This window comes from Haplochromis burtoni, unplaced genomic scaffold (assembly GCF_018398535.1).
Source record: "Haplochromis burtoni strain Fernald_Lab_line unplaced genomic scaffold, NCSU_Asbu1 Contig_48, whole genome shotgun sequence".
Taxonomy (NCBI): domain Eukaryota; kingdom Metazoa; phylum Chordata; class Actinopteri; order Cichliformes; family Cichlidae; genus Haplochromis; species Haplochromis burtoni.
Window position 1 is genome coordinate 2,425,983 of NW_024582409.1, and position 20,608 is coordinate 2,446,590.

The 20,608-nt window shown below is 41.9% G+C and overlaps 1 protein-coding gene and 1 non-coding gene across 2 annotated transcripts; one reads left to right on the plus strand and one right to left on the minus strand.

Moving 5' to 3' along the window:
* Window positions 1–12,888: 12,888 nt before the first annotated feature.
* Window positions 12,889–12,971, minus strand: trnal-cag. Its single transcript has one exon. It is a non-coding gene; the product is annotated as a tRNA-Leu (tRNA).
* A 5,941-nt stretch (window positions 12,972–18,912) lies between these two features.
* On the plus strand, window positions 18,913–20,608 carry LOC102304641 (helix-loop-helix protein 1). The gene is made up of 2 exons (XM_042220380.1): window positions 18,913–19,255; window positions 19,773–20,608. The coding sequence occupies exon 2, from the start codon at window positions 19,783–19,785 to the stop codon at window positions 20,128–20,130; it is 348 nt and encodes a 115-aa protein (XP_042076314.1). The 5' UTR covers window positions 18,913–19,255; window positions 19,773–19,782; the 3' UTR covers window positions 20,131–20,608.

Here is a 20,608-nt window from a genome sequence, read left to right on the forward strand (position 1 = left end):
ACACACACACACACACACACACACACACACACACACACACACACACACACACACACACACACACACACACACACCCTTTGTTCCTGTTAAATAATACCCAAAGGATGTTATTTTTAAAGAAACCATTAGAAAAAATACTTTGTAGTACTGGTACTGGTAATACGGTAAGTTTATGAATATGTAATATCCCCACTGTCCAATGAATAAAGAATAAATAAATATATATTTATATATAGCCTCAAAGGAGCATACAAGTGCACTAAGAGTGCAAGAGAGAAGCAGTGATCAGTGCATTAGGGAGGTCTCCCAGCAGCAGAGGCCTACAGACACATGGAACAAGTTTGTCTTCAAGGCTTTCTGCCAAACAGGTTTTTCTAATACTTTTAACTCAAACAATGATAAACTCAACCAAGTAGCTTGTATGTTTCTATCAGCCAGGTGTACTGAAATATTTAAGTGTGGACTTTGGAGGACACCACAGATCAGTGTCTTCAATTCGGTATTTAAACGTGAACTATGGTCATACTATCGCCTTCTGCTCATAAGCTATGATGTTGGATAATGGCCAGAATCTTTTTTCTTTCAGGACAGTTTCACATACAGCAATTTGAGTTTTCACTGGTGTGAAATTATGTCATTATTATTCTTGAACTATGACCAAAAATATGTTTCTGAGGTCACAGTGTCGTGTGACTTGCTCCTCTTTGAGTCAAAGGGAACATTTGTTCCAAAAGTTGAAAAAATTCTTTCAAGAGACAGAAGAGATATCACGCTCCCAAGAACGAGACGAAGATAATGGTTGTTGGCGGTGTGAAGGCAAAGTAACAGAGGAAGTCTAAAAACAATGGTATCATAAGCTATTTGAACCCCAGTGTCCTGGGTTAAAGTCCCATGAGTTATGCCAACTTTCCAACTTCCCACAGTAGACTTAATAATTCTTTCAAAATAAGAGCCCTTCACTTGTCTTAGTAGCAATTTCACAAACTGCAGTGAGACTGTGTTGGTACAAAGAATGGTCTCTGATGGAAAGAAAACTGGTAGAAATCATTCAAACATGATGATATGATCGGAAAAATGATGAAAACATATTTGCTATTATTTCAAAACTCCAATTTTACACTAATTCAGACAGCAAAATAAATTCCACTGTTTTTTATGTATAAAATAATTACAACAAGTACATCCCAGTACTGAGGATAAAATCATTATATTCAGCAGACATATTCATACGAGGGCAACTCCCTGCCGCACCCGCCCTAGTCAACTAAATATGAAACCAGTTGCAGACATTCAGTAAATCACATTTACTGTTTTTGGCTCCCACCCAAAACCAAGACATGGGTTAAACCCAACATTCAGCCCCAGAAAGATAACTGAAAACATCCTCTGAATAATGACAGTTACATTTTTGTCTAATGTTTGCTGTGTTTCAGGTTCATTTTGAACAATCCGACCAAATCATGATGCAAAGGGGTGTTGCGGGTGTTGTCTTTTTTTTTTTTCTTAAAGAATTCATGAAATGCAATGCTCGTTTTAAAAGTTTTCTTCAGTTTCACTTCAGTCTTTATCCTCTTATTTGACTCTTACGCTGTCTCATTTCAAGAATGTTCTTTGAAAGCGCCACAAAGCAGCGTGGGAGGTTTGTGTGTTTGTCGAAGGCTTCTGCTCACCTGCAACTCTGGTGGCCTCGCAGCTGCTTTTGCCACCCCAAGCAAGCAATTAACCCCAAGTTCAATACAAAGACGGGACCACAAAGAGAGTCAGAAACTGTGGGATTTATTTAAGGAGTCCACTGCAAAAGGATATTTGCTTTGTCAAATCATAATAATATACTTTGATCGGGCTCATGAGCCTCTGCAGAGGGAAGTAATGTCTTTGATGTTGTGTTTAATGAGGGAAGTATTGACTTAACCAGGTACAGAGTGTCCAGCCTTTCTTTCTGAAAATGATATTGTTGACCTGCTTGGGTCACCAATTGGGCTAAAGTTTATTATGACTGCATGCCTTGTATAGAGCAATGAAATACAGCCAGCAGGCTACTCTGACCTCATTAAAGAGCAAAGTAGTGAAGTCAGTTTCAATAAGGCTTTAAAGAGAGTTCCCACTACGCACGCATACCCATTGTCCTCCATATCAGGAGCATCAGGGGGGGATTTGTAAGCCTTTCTGATAAGCATCCGTAGCCCCGCAGACTGCTGCCAACCTCTGTTCTGCTGTCCTCATTCACAGGGAAGCCAGAGTGGGAACAGCAGGGGTGGCTGGGTGTGTGTGAGAGTGTGTGTTGTGTACTTTCTGCTTTCAACATGTTTTCTGCCACAAAAACATCCTTAATAAAGGTGTAATGAGTAAAGAATTCACTTAGATAACATTAGAGACATTTTGACTTTATTTACTTAAAAACATCTTCAGCTCACGTCTTCATGCGGTTCATTTTAGCTGCTGCCGTGATGTTTACTGCATATATATGTCGCGAGAGAGAGAAAGAGAGAGAAAACATCTGAGAGAATTTCCTTCAGAAGTTCATTCGGTTGAGAAGAAAGCATAAAGTTTTGGTCATCAAGTCCAGAAAACCTGGTAAACTAAGAGAAACTGTATCTAAAAAGATGTGTGGTTAATATTCTGGATCTCTAAAGTAAGTAAATAGGAGCCATATTTTAAATAATACACTGACACAGTAGTTGTTAGTTTATAAGTGATGTGTATTTTTTCCACTGCCCTTAAGTGGTCAAGTATTACTTAACTCAGCTTTAATGCTTGTGTTATTCCACGTCTGATTCACTAATCCCACACCTAGCACGTACCAGGCTACACGTAGAGTCCACGATTAATCTTTTCTTTTCATGCTATACAGACTATAAAACTCTTTTAGACAGGTTTGTTCACTAAGGGAACAAGGTTAAGTAAAATCTGCTTGTCTTTGCCAAAATTCCTGAGATGCAGCATTTGACTCTTCATTTGCACAGTCTTAAATAGAGACATCCTGAGTTATCTGTTTTGATAAAGGCTTACTGTTTTTAATCATTCAAGCACAGTTTTTGAGAGATATTTGCCCAATTAAATCAAGATGAAGCAGGATAAACTGTCAGGAGATAAGTGGATTGAAAAGGATAGGGATGCTGAAGAGGGAAAACAGTGAGTAGGAACAAAACGGAGAAAGACTGCATCAGTTATTGCAAATGACGGCTGTTTGCATTGTCTAGCCCTGCTTCACGGTGGCGGGTTTGACCGACACATTCTTTTTCTTGCAAATGTCCATTCAAAGGGTACCTCTCAAACTTTCTCCCCACCACATTGTTACAGTCGACCTCCCCTCCTGCTCAGAGGCTCCCCCGTGTACTTCTCTACACCCGCACATTCCAGCTTATCCACTGCTCCAACCTCACTCATTTTTCACTTAATTACTTATTCATTTACATTTATCTTTCAAGCCGAGAAGGACCTGCGTGAGTGAAGCTGAAAGCAGCTCGCACAAGGATGGAGCTTGTCAGGGAGTGCATGAACATGAGGGAGGGGTGACCACTGAACCTTACAAAGCTATTCAAAAGGACAAAAGATTGGAAGTTATTTATTAAGCTGGACTTTGTCTTGGGTTTTTGCAACCTGTCTCTGCCAAAATAATATATTTTTACCGGAGCTTCTGATGAGGTGATCTTTCGGGATCTGTTCGTGCAGGTGCGCGTCTGGCAGAGACAGTGCGTCTCTGTCAGGAAATGTGGCAATCAAGGCATTCCTCACACTGACCGAGCATACCTTACAACAGCTCCATGAATGTAGGTGAAACCTGAGACCTGCTCAGATGTCCAAAAAAAAGGAAAATGTCAAAAGTCTCTGTGCTGAACATTTATGCAAAAATATTCCTAAAATTGCCTGAAACAATTGATTATGTAAGCTTTTTTTTTTAATCCTGGCCATCTGGTTAATGTATTCACTCTCCTTTTTGCTCTTAGGGGAAATAGGTCTTAAGCTGCCAAAAGATCCATTATGTTCACTGGTAAGTTACTATATCTGTGTTCTGAGCAAACAGTGAGGGGTTTTCAGAGCTTTTTTGCTGAAAAAAACGCTTCCTCCTGTGAGGAAAATGGCTCTGAAGAGAACAATAAGAGTGAAACAAAGCAGCATACTTGTGAGGGATCAGTTTAAAGATGGTACAAAACTTAAAAACCCTAAACAGAACTGTAAAGATAATTCTCTGTGGATTGATCACTTCCAGGACAGTAAACTGATCCTTTTTTTTTTAATATTAGAGACCAGAGCAGTCACTTTGAAGTCTTAACTTGTTCCCATTGTTTTCCTCTGGCTCTCTGGAAGAGCTTTCTTTTTGCTCTACATTCCCTTACCTCACTGAATCTGTCAGTGCCTTCATGCTAAGTCGTTGGCCATGACCGGCTGCGGCTCATATACTCCATTGACTTTGTCCATCATCTCTGCACGCACTGGTAATTCAAACAAAAAGCAAATTCTGCTTTCCCCAAGCCGTTTACACACCCCACACTCTTTTTCTTTCCTTTACACACACACAGCAAACTGCTCATGTTCATTACTATGAGCCAGGTCACTGAGATCATGCAGGAGATAGGTAATAGGTGAAGAAAAGTCTAGCCCCAGGGGACACTGAACGTCCAGTATGGATTAGTGAATGACAGAATCTCTCCACAAGCTGCAGGAGAAGGTGTCCCTCTCTTTTTGTACCCCAGGGTTTACAGCTAATCTGGTAATCCTATCCTGACAATCCTGACATGTGCAATGCAACACATTGCCTTTCGATCCGGCTGACAAAGTTCACAGAAATTGTAGGTAACTTTCACCCCTATTGTCCTGTAACATTAGATGAAAAATGGACCATCAGGATTTCTGGAATGCGGTGTTGTTTTGGAGAAGCCTGCAGCCATATTTCAATACTTATAGGTGTCTTTGCCAGCTTATGGTTGTACATGAAAGCCTTGGTGCTGACGTACGGTCCCTGGGATCAAGTTCACAGTGTTATAACAAGTTTCAAACTTTTACGTTGCATCAACAGGCCGAGGTGACCTACACAAAGCGACATTTCCAATGCAAACATAGTACATGTTAGGTTTTATGTGAGCGTGAGGCACTGAGAGAAGACCAAACAGTGTGGGTTTTACTGGATATAAACACGACTCCAAAGCACTCAAACATGATGATGGAATAAATAATGTAGGTAAACATGCTAGCAGAACGAAGTCTGACTCGGTTAAATGGAGGGAAAAAAGGAAAAAAAAGATCTACATGGTGGTAAAGTATAAATATCATGTCCTTTAAAGAAAAAAAAAACTGAGTGATCGATTAAAATCACAAGAGCAACATACGATGGAAAATTACCTCAAGCCATTTGTCTCTCTCCCAGGTGGTTCCCATTCCTGGTCTCCCCACAGATTTCATGCACACAAGTGAACATGGCACTGCAGGGGGATTACGGCCAGGATGTGGCAACGCAGGCCTCATCTGGAGTCCAACCCTCTGTGCCTTGGGCTGCTAGAGAGGGGCACTAGCATTAGCACCCTCATTCATCTAGCCTTTCCTCATAGTCTCATTTCTAAGCCGGAGCCCAGTTTCAGCTTTTGCTCTCAGACAAAAACATATGAGGCCATTTCCAGTCTTTCATTGCTTTTATTGATGTTTAACAGAGACAGAATGATCCCAGGGAGTAAAAAAAGAGAGAAAACAAGTCAAATAGAAACAAAACTGAACATCAGTGCAAAGGACCAAACAGAAATGAGGAATAGGGTGTGCTGTGTTCATCGTATGTCTGTTTTTATCATCACCCTGCAGTTTGAGGTGAAGATGCTCCAAGAGAGATCTGCTTCTCATTAGAATACAGAAACGCATTTAAAGAGGGAGCGTAATGGCTGACTGGAGCCTTAACCCTGTCACTCTGACACTCCAAACCACCAAAAGCCTCCAAGAACCTCCCAGCCACACTCAACCTTGGCTTGTAAATACAAAACAGCTTTGCTGCCTCACGTCAGCCTCTCAGTACCAGGCACCCTATACATCAGAGTCTGAATTGTAGCCAATAGCCTCATGTCCATTCATCAAAACACATGATGGCAGGCCTTCCGTGTGAGAGTTACAGAGTTGCAAAGTGCAGGCTCGCCTGGGCCCTATCAATGCCAGCTGACCCGAGTAAAAATGCCTGTCAGGAGCCTAATTTGTGGGACTGTTTATATGTGGTAATCTATGGTTAAATCCCCAGAGAAAAACATCTCCGATGAACATTCAGATCACTCATTTGTAAAAAATGTGTTAAATTTCCCATTGTGGTAAAAGTTTCCTGTGAGTTTTAACATAGGTGAGAGGAAGACTAACACAAAGGATGAGGCTAAAGTGAGCAAGGGATGAAAGACACATCCTGCAGAAGTTCATGAAAAGAGGAAGGCGGTGGTGTTTTTGTTATTATTTTTTCACCCGTGTTTTTTCCCTCCTTTTTAGGCCTTTGAATAGAGTGTTTTGGTCCTCTTCCTCCACAGCTGTTGTAATGGACTCTTTTCATACAGGCTGTGATATTGCTTTTGGAACTGAGAGATTTACATTTTTTTATTCACAGGATCTGAATTTGTCATTTTTAACAACATTATCTACATGCTGCAAGAAAAACGTGGTTTAAAAGGCTAGCCTGATTGGTGTGGCTTTTGGACCAGGGATTGTACTCAGATGTCAGAGTAAATACCTCAGTTCCATAATGATGGGGAACATACAATGGGCACTCTGTGATGGGAAGGTAAAGGGGGCAGCTGAAAGTCAAAGCATAAAAGTTAACGCCGGTAGTTCTTCATTACAGACCTTTCCTGCTGCCAATCTTAATAGAAGTGGTCTGAAGCGCGCCTCGCTTTTCTTCGTGTACAAGCACACATGGATTCAGTCTCTCACACGCAAGCAAAGTTCGACAAGCTGCATTTTTCTTTGTCAAGGAATAACCGATTGGATTTTAATGTAACCCTCGAAAGATTGAAAGGATGGATGATATATATAAGTTGCTTCGTATTTCTTCAGCGTTTTACCATCTCTCTCTCTCCCACTCTGTTGTGAGTCATCATATTTAAAGGCTGGCCTGTTGTTAACCCCGTGACATCTGGTGCAAACACAAGCACCGATTTATGACCTAATCAAAACTCCCAAAAGTTAACAAAGAACAAACAGTCATATCTGGCTCACAGAGATTTACTCGGAGATTTAGAGTAGAAGAAAGTGTTTACTTTACACTGTAAATTCTTCATATTTACCTTTTAACTTTTTGAGAAACACATTTCTTGAAGTGTGCAGTTGAAATAAACACATTCAGAAGAACTTCTTTTGTGTACTACTTATTACTTAGGCGTGAGTCCTTCAGAGTCTGAAAAAGATTCTGTGAAACTCCAGCCAAAGGTCTCAGCCGGTGTCTTCACTGACAGTGCCACTTACAATGAAAATGAGAGAGAACCTTGTTACAGTTGGAAGAAGTTTACGTTCTAACATGCAGTTAACATTGTCAAAGCATATATTTTAACCCAATCCGTGATCCTTTCTTAAACCTAATCAAAAGATTTTTGTGCCTAAAGTAAATCAAAACAAAAACCTAAAAACAAGAGTAAAGAAAAAGTAGCTCTGCAGTTGTCCTTTGTACCGGGTGAAGTTTGTGTGGCTTGTTCTCACCTCCTGGAAACATTTGTGAGTTTTTATATGACATCTGGCTACAGCAGAGCACAAACCATGTATGTTTAAAAATGACACTAGATGAGTACCCAGTCATGGATTGCAAATAGAATTTTATGTAGCTTCTGGGTCTAAAAAGTAAAGCTAATGAAGAAGTGTCTTAAATCTACAGACTTTCTTTAGGCTGTAGAAATAAGTTGAATTGTAAAGAAGGCTACAGGAAAAAAAAAAGAAACCTCGGCTCATTTGATTAGGTCTGGAAACAAGATGGAACATCTCACTAGAGTCTTCCTCTGCTTTAAACAAAAAAAGGAACTTGCTCCTTTAATGCCTCTTAATTAATGTGTTATTTCCTCTGTTTTACATGTGTAAGTTTTTGCAAGGCAGCAAATGAAAATTCCAGGAACTCACGGATGAGAAAAGAAAACTTATAACATCAGACTGCACATGGTGCTTTTTACTCTTTTGCTTTTGTACAATTAAAAAATATATATATTCCATATACTCCACATAAAGAGGGCCTGGGAAATGTTGCGTCCACCAGATCTACCTTCAGGTCACAACATTAGATTGTTATTTATGACTGAATGAATATCTGCATTTGGACTTCCAGCACTGTTTTTCCGGAGACTTTTCAATCACTGGTATAAGATGGTGCCCACTTCCTGCCATTGAACCAGCCAAAAATGGCCTTCAATGCAGACAGGGTGGGAGAACTGATATGGACAATGGGAGAGCAGGATGGACACCAGATCACAGAGCATGGCACAGCCCTAACATACATAAACACTTCAGACTCCAGCACTATATAGTTTTGTGTCTGGGACGATGACGTCATCAGAAAAAGTGCTCCTCAGAATCTTCTCATGGCATTGAGAGTTTGCTGTGTAGATTTGCTTACATGGAAGATTGCCATATTTTTTCATTATTAGGCCATAATGAGTTACATATGTTATGTGCTAAAACACGTTAGCTGATAAACTTCCACTGACCTGCATGACGTCTTTAGTAATTACCTCAACAGTTTTTTTTTTCTATTTTGTCATTTTAGAACAAAAAAAAGGATATGATCTGAAAATGTTCTTGCTATGAAGACAGGTGATTATGAGGCTGGACCCGACTAAGACAAACAAACACGCAGTGACCTTGTGAAACCTAAGCTGTGAAATATGCACACCATCCAGTCCCTACATGTGACAGGCTGTGGTCTGCACATCTGAGTGCAAGGCCATTTCCTTAAGTGTGCTCCCCCACCCCCCCCCTCCACTCCCCTCCCCATCTCATTTCCTCCATACCCAAACAAAAGCTGTTTCTCTGGGAAAAGGCCTCAGCCACTCATGCGTCTTCGCAGACCTCGCTCCTGCATGGAAGCGGACCCTTAACTCACCAGAGCGCTTGTTTACAAACTGCACCGTAGCTTCACCCAGATGGCATGCAAGACGACTGATTTGTTCAAAACAACATTCAGTCAGGTCACCCAAACACACGAGTCGAAGCTTTACACAAAAACGCCAGAACGAGACAAAGCGCAAGCTTCACCACATGAGCAGCGTAAATGGGAGTGGGCTTACCAGTAAAAGGGAAATAGGATTACTTCATAAAGTCAGTTTTCATCTGCTGTCTGATTTTTCTCTGATAAATATACTGCAACCTATTTTTTACATTAAAAAAGCAGCTGAAATTACAAACTATATAAACACATTTGCTGAATTTTAAGAATTTTCTACTTGGCCAATGATATTTTACATCATACAGATGTTTTTACGATATCCTGGCTATATCTCATATACCAAACACAAGACAAGCTGTAGACATTCTAGGTCTTAATGACAATATTTACCATCTAGGAAGTCTAACAGGAAAATAAAATGTTCTACTCAGTTATAAATTCAGAATAGAAGCAGCTTTAATTTGCCATTAACTAAACAAACACTGTTAGTAGCTTTTGCGCAGGTGGATCTCCACTGTCAGTCTAAACTCTTTGCTATCGTGTTTCTCAAGGACCTCGAGCCTCAGCTGGAAATCCTTTTCCTAATCAAAGGAGTCCAAGGGAGTAAAAGAAGAGTGCCTCTTTTCCCTGGAAGGTTTGCAGTCATGCACGCAAGCCCTTTTGCATAGCGTTGCGGGGCTCGGAAGAAACATGAGCTGGATCCCAGAAAATCTGAGCACCTGGGTGCCACAGTTGTGCAGGATGTAGTAAATCATGTCCACCATTATCTGCCTGTTTAATGCCTTTTTATCTGTAGTGAAACACACTGGCAGTGTGTACAGTGTGACTTTTAGTCTCTTTTAATGCCATCTTCACTAAACCCTTACTCAGAACTCCCAGAGGTTAAAGACCTAATGGCTTTCTTGTTCTGTATAAGTAGTAAACAGATTCAGTGGGGGGAAATATTCCACATAACCAGACAGTATTTTAAAAAATCTCTTATGAGCCCTTACTGTGAAAGCTCCCATGGTATTTGATTCTTTTAAGTAGTGTAAGCGCCTGATCCATCCAGTTTTTCATGATTGCAAGAACACTGAATGAGTAACTGAGGATTTAATAAAAAACGTTTACAACTAGGTTTAATATGTGTTTACAGGGCAACACAAATGCTCTCAGGCACTCAGGCTCTACCTGAAAAATAATAAAGCTCTTCCTCTGTGAATTAATCCTGCCCTTTCATGTTGGTTTCCCTTCCTCCCATACCAGTTATGCAGGTTTTCCCTGTATAACAGACGTGTTTGTGATTCTTTACTTTTCCTGCAACCCGAAGTTGCAGGAAAAGTTGCTGATGTCCACAGCAAAAGCAGTGACTTCAAACGTCATGCCATGCCAGCTCTGTTACATCTGCTGTGCAGCTCCTAACTGTTAAAACCTCCACAGCAGCATCTTTGGCAGCAGCGCTGAATAAGCTAGTGAGCATACACAGTCAAGGCTTTCCAAGCTGCCAAGAAAAGAAATATTTAGATTAGATTAAGTCTAATCAGAAGCAAAACTTTCCACAATTACCAGCAAAAACTAGACAAAGAAAATTCCTTTTTCTGAGGCAAAGTGTCAGCTATGAATGATGGCTTACTAATGTGTGCAAGCTGCTCAGGCTAGTGTGAAGCCTAACAAGCTGTTTGTCTATGCCCATCTAGCTCTGCCACACTAAGGTGCTCTCAGTTAGCAATCGAGGTCATCAATCAGCCAGCTGCCACTGGAGGATTAATTCTCATGCCTCTTATTTCCATATATCTGTTACTGAGAATGGGTAGCACTTTTATGTGGATTCACTGAAAGTAAGTTGGAGATTTAGCCTATTTTAAACTTAAAAAATCCAAGTATTTCTTCTGCTTCAAGACAATGTGAGTTTTTTCCCATTTGGGCCAATCCTGAGAGAGACAGAGCCCATGTTTGTCTGCGTTTCTGCATGTGTGGTCTATTGTGCAGCAACTGTAGATGTTTGAGCGTGTGTGCTTCTTTCTTTGTCTTTGGGGTTTTTCAGTATGGTGTGCCACTCCTGAAGTCTTCAAGCCACATGAAACAGATGTGGCTGAGTGATCCTCTCACTCTACTGTTACTGGTCTCCAGCACTGTTTTCCTTTGCATTAGCTTTCTGCAAGGAAACAGTTGCCGGAGGTGAAGCCCACTCATGGAAGTTGCCCTGTAAAAAAGAAAAGAAAAGAAAAATTAGAGCCAGCACAAGGCATCAAAGGCAGACGTGAGCTGGCATACATCTGGGACCAAAGGCTGTCCTAAGTCTCTCTATCCCAGCCACTGTGAGGAGGAGGTGGGTAACCAGCAACTGCTGCATATTAACGCATAGCAGCATGCCACTTGAATGAGACATACAGTATAGCCTAAGCACTGTCAGCTATGTTTCATTCTGTGGTCTGTCTTTTTTTTCTAGTTTATTGAGCCTGACTTCATCTTTAATGACTGGCAGACATTTGTCAAAGCAGTTCTTAGATTTTTGGAAAACTGCGGAGCATTTTAGTGTTTATGAGACGTTTTATGTCATCTCTGTGGCTCTTCTGTTTCTTAAACTTCACTCTAGTGTGCTGCTCTTGACTGTGCTTCTTACTGAGCTTGTCATAGCATTCCCTCCCTTTGTACATTTGTTGTAACAGACAGGGATCGTGTGTTTTGCTGGGGGGTATGTTTTTACAGCGATACATCCAGCTACTCGATCCCAGGCTGTTTTGTTGCAGCATTGTGTGCTCTTCTGTGCTTACGTGAGTCCAGTGGCTGAGTGATCCTCTCAATCTACAGTTGCACAATTACCAGGAGTGGGTTTTCGTGGTTGATCACATGTTGCAGTGGGGCTTCAAAACACATAGTTACACACAGATGAAACCATCGTTAGATTGTAGTTTAGCCTGCGGTCATGTAAATTATGGGCATTAAAAGAAGCAAACATAATTACATATCAATCTTATCTATATGGGTATTAATAGAAAAAGGTGAGTTGCAGTGCCATCGTGTGGACAATTCAAAGTCTTGCAGTTGTATTACTATTTCTCTAAAGTAAAAACAAATACTTACATCCAAATTAAAGATATATAGCAGTATTAAAATATTGATTAAAAAAAGAATAGATAGATGTAAATAAATAGCTTAATAAATGTTATTGGGAATATATTTGGTGCTTATGCCCAATCTGGAACCAGATCCACACGTTTCCACCAAAAATTCGAGAAGTTTTGTAACAGCAGCTATGGAGTCACAACTAAAGATGTAAAAATTTTAAAAAGTTATAATGAAAATATAAAATTAATTCATTTATTAATATTAACCCTTTTCCCTTTAAAGTTGGACTGGAAATCGTATGTGCTTGAGAAGTAAGAGGTGTTGAAACCTTTTACCTAGACATACATACGATATGTTTTCACTAAATAATTCATTCTATTTTCCGCTGACATCACTGATAAATAATAACAAGCAACTCGATCACTCTAAAAACTGTGATTTTAAAACAAGAAGCAGTTCATGGTTCACTGCATGAGGCACTGAGCTTAGTCTGAAGAGTTCATTTAAAAAGCAACAGCTTGATTTTCTTTTTTAAATCTTCCTTTATTCGCTGAGACTTCTATGGCACTTTACTGGATGCACAGAGTGAAAAGAGCCAGATGTGCCCTCTAGTGGATTCATTTTGAACAATATGACATCAACCAGGACCCCGATATGACGATTTATAAACTTTTCATAGTTCAAAGCCTCGGTCGCAGATGTCATATTGGAAATTGTTCAGTTTTACACAAAACAGATGATGTCAGAAGTGGGATTCGAACCCACGCCTCCAGGGGAGACTGCGACCTGAACGCAGCGCCTTAGACCGCTCGGCCATCCTGACTTGTGATATCAGTCCTTCAAAAACTGTTTTGTTGGATCATGTTTAGGTAATACTTCATATAAAGCGTTTGCTGAATATATTTAATATGAATTACAAATATTTGAATAACACAAATAATTATCCATTCTCCACTTTTCCTATTGAGTACTTCTGACTTACCACTAGATGGCGACATTATTTGATTCTCTTGGACCCAACACATTGATTTGATGCAGTTTATGGTTTAATCACAAACTGTAAAAATCAACAGTGAGTAATGGGCATCCAGATGGTGAGTCATGATTTGTTGCTACTGACAGAACAGAGTCATTGTGAAGCATGCATACTGCAACCTTTCACAGATTAATGTCACTGGCTTAATCACTGCAATGACCAGAAGTAAACACAAGTCCAGGATTTACTGGGAGACTTTTGGCACCACCTCAGCACTGCTGCCTGGCAGTGAAACAAATGGGTTTGCTGCATCAGCCTTTAGGAAAAGATCCATGGGGATGTCCTGGAGCAATATTACACTGGCTCTGAAACTTTAAACCCTAAAATTCCTTTTTAAGGAGTCATACTGAGAAACACAGAGTTAGTAACAGTGCAAGATTCTGGTATGTATGCAGTTTCTTCACAAGTACATATTGCCATTTGCCATTTTTAATCTATATTTTCACATTTTGTGCCTTTGTAAAGTGATGCATTTTTTAAAAGGCACATCTCTGCTCTCTCTCTACATTAGTCAGTGTGTGCGTGCCAGCGCGCTCGCCCAGCCCCTTCCTGATCCTCCCTCAGTACTTTTTTTTTATCTGGATAATAAGTCACTTATTACATGTTTGTCAAGCAAATAGATTTTTTTCAAATTCAAAGCCCCTGAAGGCAACACCATGAAGAGATGTTCACTGAACTGTGGCAGTGTCTAGCAGGGAAACACTGCCCTGTGTTCTCTGTCGAGTGGATGACACACAAACCTCCCGGATATTTGTTTGATGTTTTAGCACAAGCATGAAAAAGTTCTCTATGGTTAATGTCTCCCTCTATCTCTAACATGTTGTACACTTCTGTGTGACAGTAGAAAACTTGTTAATACATTATTTTTGACCCTGTGTTGAACCCCAAATAAACTAATAAATGACAAATAATTAGCTCATCTTTTCTATTGAACCTTCTCTGTATTAATTATTACACAGCATATATATATATATATATATAATATCATATATATTATATATATATATATATATATATATATATATATATATTAATATATATATATATATATTATATATATGAGTTGGATCAGGTGGCGGGGGAGGACGCTGGACAGACCTGGTGCACCTAAACGCGTAGTGAGGGTGTGCTGGGAACGTCTAGCAGAGGCCCCAGTCCGCGAGATCTTCAACGCACACCTCCGGCAGAGCTTCAACAGCATTCCGAGGGAGACTGGGGACATTGAGTCCGAATGGACCATGTTCAGCGTCTCCATTGCCGAAGCTGCTGCATTGAGCTGCGGCCGCAAGGTGGTTGGTGCCTGCCGTGGTGGTAATCCCCGAACCAAATGGTGGACACCAGAGGTGAAGGGAGCCACCAGGCTGAAGAAGGAGGCCTATCGGGCTTGGTTAGCCTGTGGGACTCCGGAGGCAGCCGACAGGTATCGACAGGCCAAGCGGAATGCGGCTCGGGCAGTGGCTGAAGCAAAAACTCGGGTGTGGGAGGAGTTCGGAGAGGCCATGGAAAAAGACTTTCGGACTGCCTCGAAGAGATTCTGGCAAACCGTCAGGCGTCTCAGGAGGGGAAAGCGGTGCTCTACCTGCGCTGTGTATAGTGCTGGCGGAGCGCTGTTGACGTCGACTGAGAAAATTGTCGGGCGGTGGAAGGAATACTTCGAGGACCTCCTTAATCCCACTGACACGTCTTCCGAGGAGGAAGCAGAGTCTGGGGATGAGGGGTATGACCCGCCAATTTCCGGGGGCGAGGTCACTGAGGCAGTTAAACAACTCCTTGGTGGCAGAGCCCCTGGTGTTGATGAGGTCCGCCCCGAGTTCCTGAAGGCGCTGGACGTTGTAGGGCTGTCTTGGTTGACACGTCTCTGCAATGTTGCGTGGAGATCAGGGGCAGTGCCTGTGGACTGGCAGACCGGGGTGGTGGTCCCCATCTTTAAGAAGGGGGACCGGAGGGTGTGTTCCAACTACAGGGGGATCACACTCCTCAGCCTCCCTGGGAAAGTCTATGCCAGGGTGCTGGAGAGGAGAGTTCGTCCGCTAGTCGAACCTCGGATACAGGAGGAACAATGCGGTTTTCGTCCTGGTCGCGGAACACTGGACCAGCTCTTTATCCTCTCCAGGATACTTGAGGGTGCATGGGAGTTTGCCCAACCAGTCTACATGTGTTTTGTGGACCTGGAGAAGGCATTCGACCGTGTCCCTCGGGGTGTCCTGTGGGAGGTGTTGCGGGAGTATGGGGTGTCTGGCCCATTGCTACGGGCCATTCAATCCCTATACAACCGTTGCAAGAGCTTGGTTCGCATTGCCGGCAATAAGTCGGACTCGTTCCCGGTGGGTGATGGGCTCCGCCAGGGCTGCCCTTTGTCTCCGGTTCTGTTCATAATTTTTATGGACAGGATTTCTAGGCGCAGCCAAGTGGCGGAGGGCTTTCGCTTTGGTGGCCTCAGAATCTCATCTCTGATTTTTGCGGATGATGTGGTTCTGTTGGCTTCATCGGGTGAGGGCCTCCAGCTCGCACTGGAAGCGGTTCGCAGCCGAGTGTGAACGCAGCGGGAATGAGGATCAGCACCTCCAAATCTGAGGCCATGGTTCTCAGCCGGAAAAGGGTGGAGTGCCCACTCCGGGTCGGGGATGAGTTCCTGCCCCAAGTGGAGGAGTTCAAGTATCTCGGGGTCTTGTTCGCGAGTGATGGGAGAAGGGAGCCGGAGATCGACAGACGGATTGGGGCTGCGCTGCAGTAATGCGGACGCTGCACCGGTCCGTCGTGGTGAAGAGGGAGCTGAGTGTAAAAGCGAAGCTCTCAATTTACCGGTCGATCTACGTCCCTACCCTCACCTATGGCCACGAGCTGTGGGTAGTGACCGAAAGAACGAGATCGCGGATACAAGCGGCGAAATGAGCTTCCTCCGAAGGGTGGCTGGCCTCTCCCTTAGAGATAGGGTGAGAAGTTCGGCCATCCGGGAGGGGCTCAGAGTAGAGCAGCTGCTGCTCCACATCGAAAGGAGCCAGCTGAGGTGGTTCGGGCATCTGGCAAGGATGCCCCCTGGGCGCCTCCTGGGCGAGGTGTTCCAGGCATGTCCCACCGGGAGGAGGCCCCGGGGCAGACCCAGGACACGCTGGAGAGATTATATCTCTCGGCTGGCCTGGGAACGCCTTGGTATTCCCCCGGACAAGCTGGAGGAGGTGGCTGGGGAGAGGGAGGTCTGGACCTCTTTGCTTAGGCTGCTACCCCCACGACCCGACCTCGGATAAGCGGATGAAGATGGATGGATGGATGATTATATTACATTTATTCCCTATACAGTAGTTTAGTTGTGCTGACAGACTGATTGCATAGTAAATATTTATGTAACTGGAAGTACAGAATAAAATTATCTCTCTACTTTACTAATTATTTAATGTCAGCTTAATTTTACAGCAAAGCTTGATAATAATTCGGAACATTTGCTCACAGGTTGATGTTGTCTTCAGTCATCAGAGTTCTCTCTGTCTGTTGTTTTTGTTCACTGTTGTCGTTCCCCTCCTCCGTTGCCCTCTTTGTTTCCTTCCCTGTCACCATGAGGACTGAGCTGATTGATTAGATGCCACCAAAGTCCAAATCAGCAGAAACGAAATATGACAGCAGATGTTAACCAGGCTGAGGGGAAGGAATAGGGAACACAATAAACCTTAACTACTTTAACTCATTCACATTTACTGTGCTGTTTGCTGCAAACTCTAACTTTAATATCCATTCGTTTGCAAACCTGAAGCTGACAAATGATGATGGAGGTAAAGTTCTGGAAAACAATAAAAAGAAAGGGGGGGGGTACTAAGGCATATTTTCTTCACAGTAAAAATAGAAGCTTTGACAAAAACAGGAAATTTAGTTTGATTTTTGTTTTTTTGTAATTTTATTGTGTGTAAGCAAAATATTTAGCAAATGATTTTTCATAATGCCCGGGTTTGCATGAGTGTTATGAACAGATGAGAATAAGGATATGTAAATATGAGGTTTGTGTCTGTGTCCTTTAAACAGATGGTGTCCAGACTGAGACAGATGAGAAGCTAAACCCAGCTGCTTGAATTGAATAATGTGGTGTTGACTCAGGTTCTATATGTACATGTGTGTGTAGATAGATAGATAGATAGATAGATAGATAGATAGATAGATAGATAGATAGATAGATAGATCTGAGCAACTGTTTGAGTATCTCCAGAATCTGCTGACATTAAGCCAAACTGTGCAGTCAAAGAAGACAAATGAAGGTCAACGAGTAAAAAAGAATAGAAAAACTAGCACAGAAACAGAGCATTTGCATATATAGTATATATCTGCAAAAGGCAGCCTGATGTAACCCTGCAAGACATCTGTGAGAAAAGCATTTTTTGGGGCTGCAATATCAAGAAGCAAGTCATTACAAGGCTATGTATGGTTTTATCTTAGATTGATTAAATCGTATTTACACTGATAATTACAGTCGCTGTTCATAAAATGGTCTTTTATTCTGGCTGCTGCATGCCTTCTCTACTGTGAATGTTCTTACTATTCATTATCAATAAAAATTATCCGTGCACTGGTTTTTCATGATGATGGCAAAAGAGATTGCGTGATTTTGCCAGCGGGCCAGACTGGCCAGCATTTATATTTTATAGGATATCACAGCATAAATAAAAACTTGCTGAAAGATTACAGCTACAGCCAGATACAGGCAGAGCTGATCATCACTGTTCCAGCAGTGATGGTAAATTAATTCATTCAGATGTTTAAAGTGCTCACAGTCCTGCAAAAAAAGAAAAAGAAAAAGTCAATGATACATAGGCATTAGATCTAAGCGGTGTAAAGAAATGCAAAGGATGCCATCATGTCTGTCAAGTCCTCTTTGAAAAGGCCACATGTTTGCCAACACTGCAACTTTGGGAAGCCATTGTCATAACGTGCGCCTCTTTCTTTCCTGTGATGAGCATCATATCCACGCCGTTTTCAAATCGACAACACATAAATGGTCATGCAGCAGCTTCGAGAGAACGGTAATGATGTTAGCCATATGCCAAGGCCATCTCAATAACTTCACACGATCCAGTCGAGCATTTACTGTGCCATTTCTGACAGCGTCTGAGGAAACATTTTCCACTACCACAGAGGTGGAGGCTCAGTGGTGATTTACTCTCAGTGATTATGTTAGTAATGATTAGCGTTGACATTTCCAGAAATGAGCAGATCAAAATGTCATAGCCGCAGCTCTGCAACTAGCACACTGGACCAGACGAGGTATAAAAAACAAAAACTAATCCTCAATATAAAAATAGATATTAATGCATGGTATGCATAGCTTGCATGAAATTAGATTTTCATATGTATAAGTAAAAATGCTTCCCCTCCTGAGTCCAAAGCAAGAGTTGTGCACACTGGTTTGCAGATCCACAGCTTTCTACCAGCAATCTTGTCACATTCTAATTCTCCAGTTTCACAAATATGACTCAGTCTTGCATCAGGTCAAGGCTATTACAGCAGATATTCCACCGGCTTTTTGATTTCCTTCTGTGTAGACCCAGGTGCTCACTTGACCTTCTGCTAATAAGAGCCAGGGGGATGTGACGTCACTAGCAGAAGTTTTCGTCAAGTGGACCTTCAATTTAGTGGACTGGATTTTAACCTTTCAAATGAACCGTCTGCAAAAACAAATCTCATAAAAAAGGGCGGGGACTCAGGCAGGTTTTATTTTTACCTGCTGGTTAATAAAAGCGAAAGAAGACAGCGTCATCCGTCTTGCTTGTCGTCTCTGAGCTCCGTGTAGTAAGACGAGAGTGTCTAATCCTGCGCACAGACAGGCGAGAAAGCATAGGGGAGGTGGGGGGTGAAGAAGACCAAAAAATGCTGCTGCTGAATGGAGCCATACAATAGTGACAGTGTGGTGGAAGGGAAAGACGAGGTGGGCTGATTTTTACTCCACTTCAAGTCCAGTTTTCAGCTATTTTTCTCCACTCGGGTAAATCAAGAGTCAGAGACCATGAAGGCTGCTGGCGAGATAACTTTACCTGCAGCTTAAATATTTGATATTGCTGAATGAGATGAAACCTTCTCCTCGAATGCACAAGGTAAGTTCAGCTTTGTTTTTTGTTTCCACGGTCGTTACTCCAAGGTCTTCTGCGCGTTTTTCGTTTTTTTCTTTTGTTTTTTGTTTGGTTCGTCGAAATCTGCAAGAAAGTTGAAACATTACCAGATAAAAACACAAACAATTCGATGTTCCTCTTGCACACTCTTCTACATATAGATATTATCTTCAGGAAATATATCATAAATGTGTGCTATTCTTATTATACCAGTTGTTTTTTGCAAAACAAACAAGGGCTGCTTCGCTTTGTTTTCTTGTCTTGATGTTTCAGTACCTCGGACAGCGTCGCTATAGTGGCAATACTACAGATTCTCCACTGAAGGGCAGCAGGAGTCTCTCATATCCCTGCATTTGTTCCTAATTGCCATTTAATGAGGAATAGCCAGAAGAAAATAGAATGTTTTCATATTTGCATCCATGATTTGTGCATGTTTTATAGAATTACAGTATTGCCTCAGTTTCATTTGCCTAGTAGTATTTTTTTATTCTATTTTTAACAGAGGTTTTGATATGATGCTCAGCGGTGATCATCAGGAGTCTGATCTCCCCTGCGGACACACGGACACCCTTCTGGACTCCCTCGGTGCGCAGTGTGGGTCCATGCCGGTCGGAACCCACGATGGAGAGGCCAAAGTGCGTTCCAAGGAGGAGAAGAGGCGCAAGAGGCGCGCCACAGCCAAATATCGATCTGCGCATGCCACCAGGGAACGGGTCCGTGTCGTAGCCTTCAATGTGGCCTTTGCAGAACTAAGGAAACTGCTCCCAACGCTCCCGCCAGACAAAAAGTTGTCCAAGATTGAAATCTTGCGACTCGCGATTTGTTACATCTCATATCTCGACCACGTGCTGGACATTTAGGACAAGTGTGGCAGTGCGTATCCAGCCACTAAAGAACAAGGGATATGGGGAATCCCTGGTCTGTATCCTAATGGAATACCTCGCTGACATTATTATTGCATGATGATGTTTCATTATGAGGATGAGCTGCAGCACTGGAGACTTAACATCCGTAGAAGCACCCGAAGAATGGAAAATATTTTGGGACCTTCTCTATATCACATATTGCATTTTGTTTATTAATCACTAACTTATGGAAACATTATCATGCTTGGGGTTGGTTCTTATTCCACCAAGTATTAAAGAAACTTATATAATATAATATGTAACTGTAAAACACTCGTGTGCTCTGTGTTCCTTCTTCTAATGGCAGCTGGAATTTCATTTCAAATCAAATTTGCTTAAAATAAACAGTAAAAAGGCTCATCTTGTTTTTTCAAATTCATCTTGTAATATTTTTGAATCCGGAAGAGTTCAGAAATAATAAAGTTTCACCAAA

Coding starts and splice junctions, on each gene's coding strand:
- LOC102304641 (XM_042220380.1), top strand. CDS start 19,783: ATGATGCTCAGCGGTGATCATCAGGAGTCTGATCTCCCCTGCGGACAC.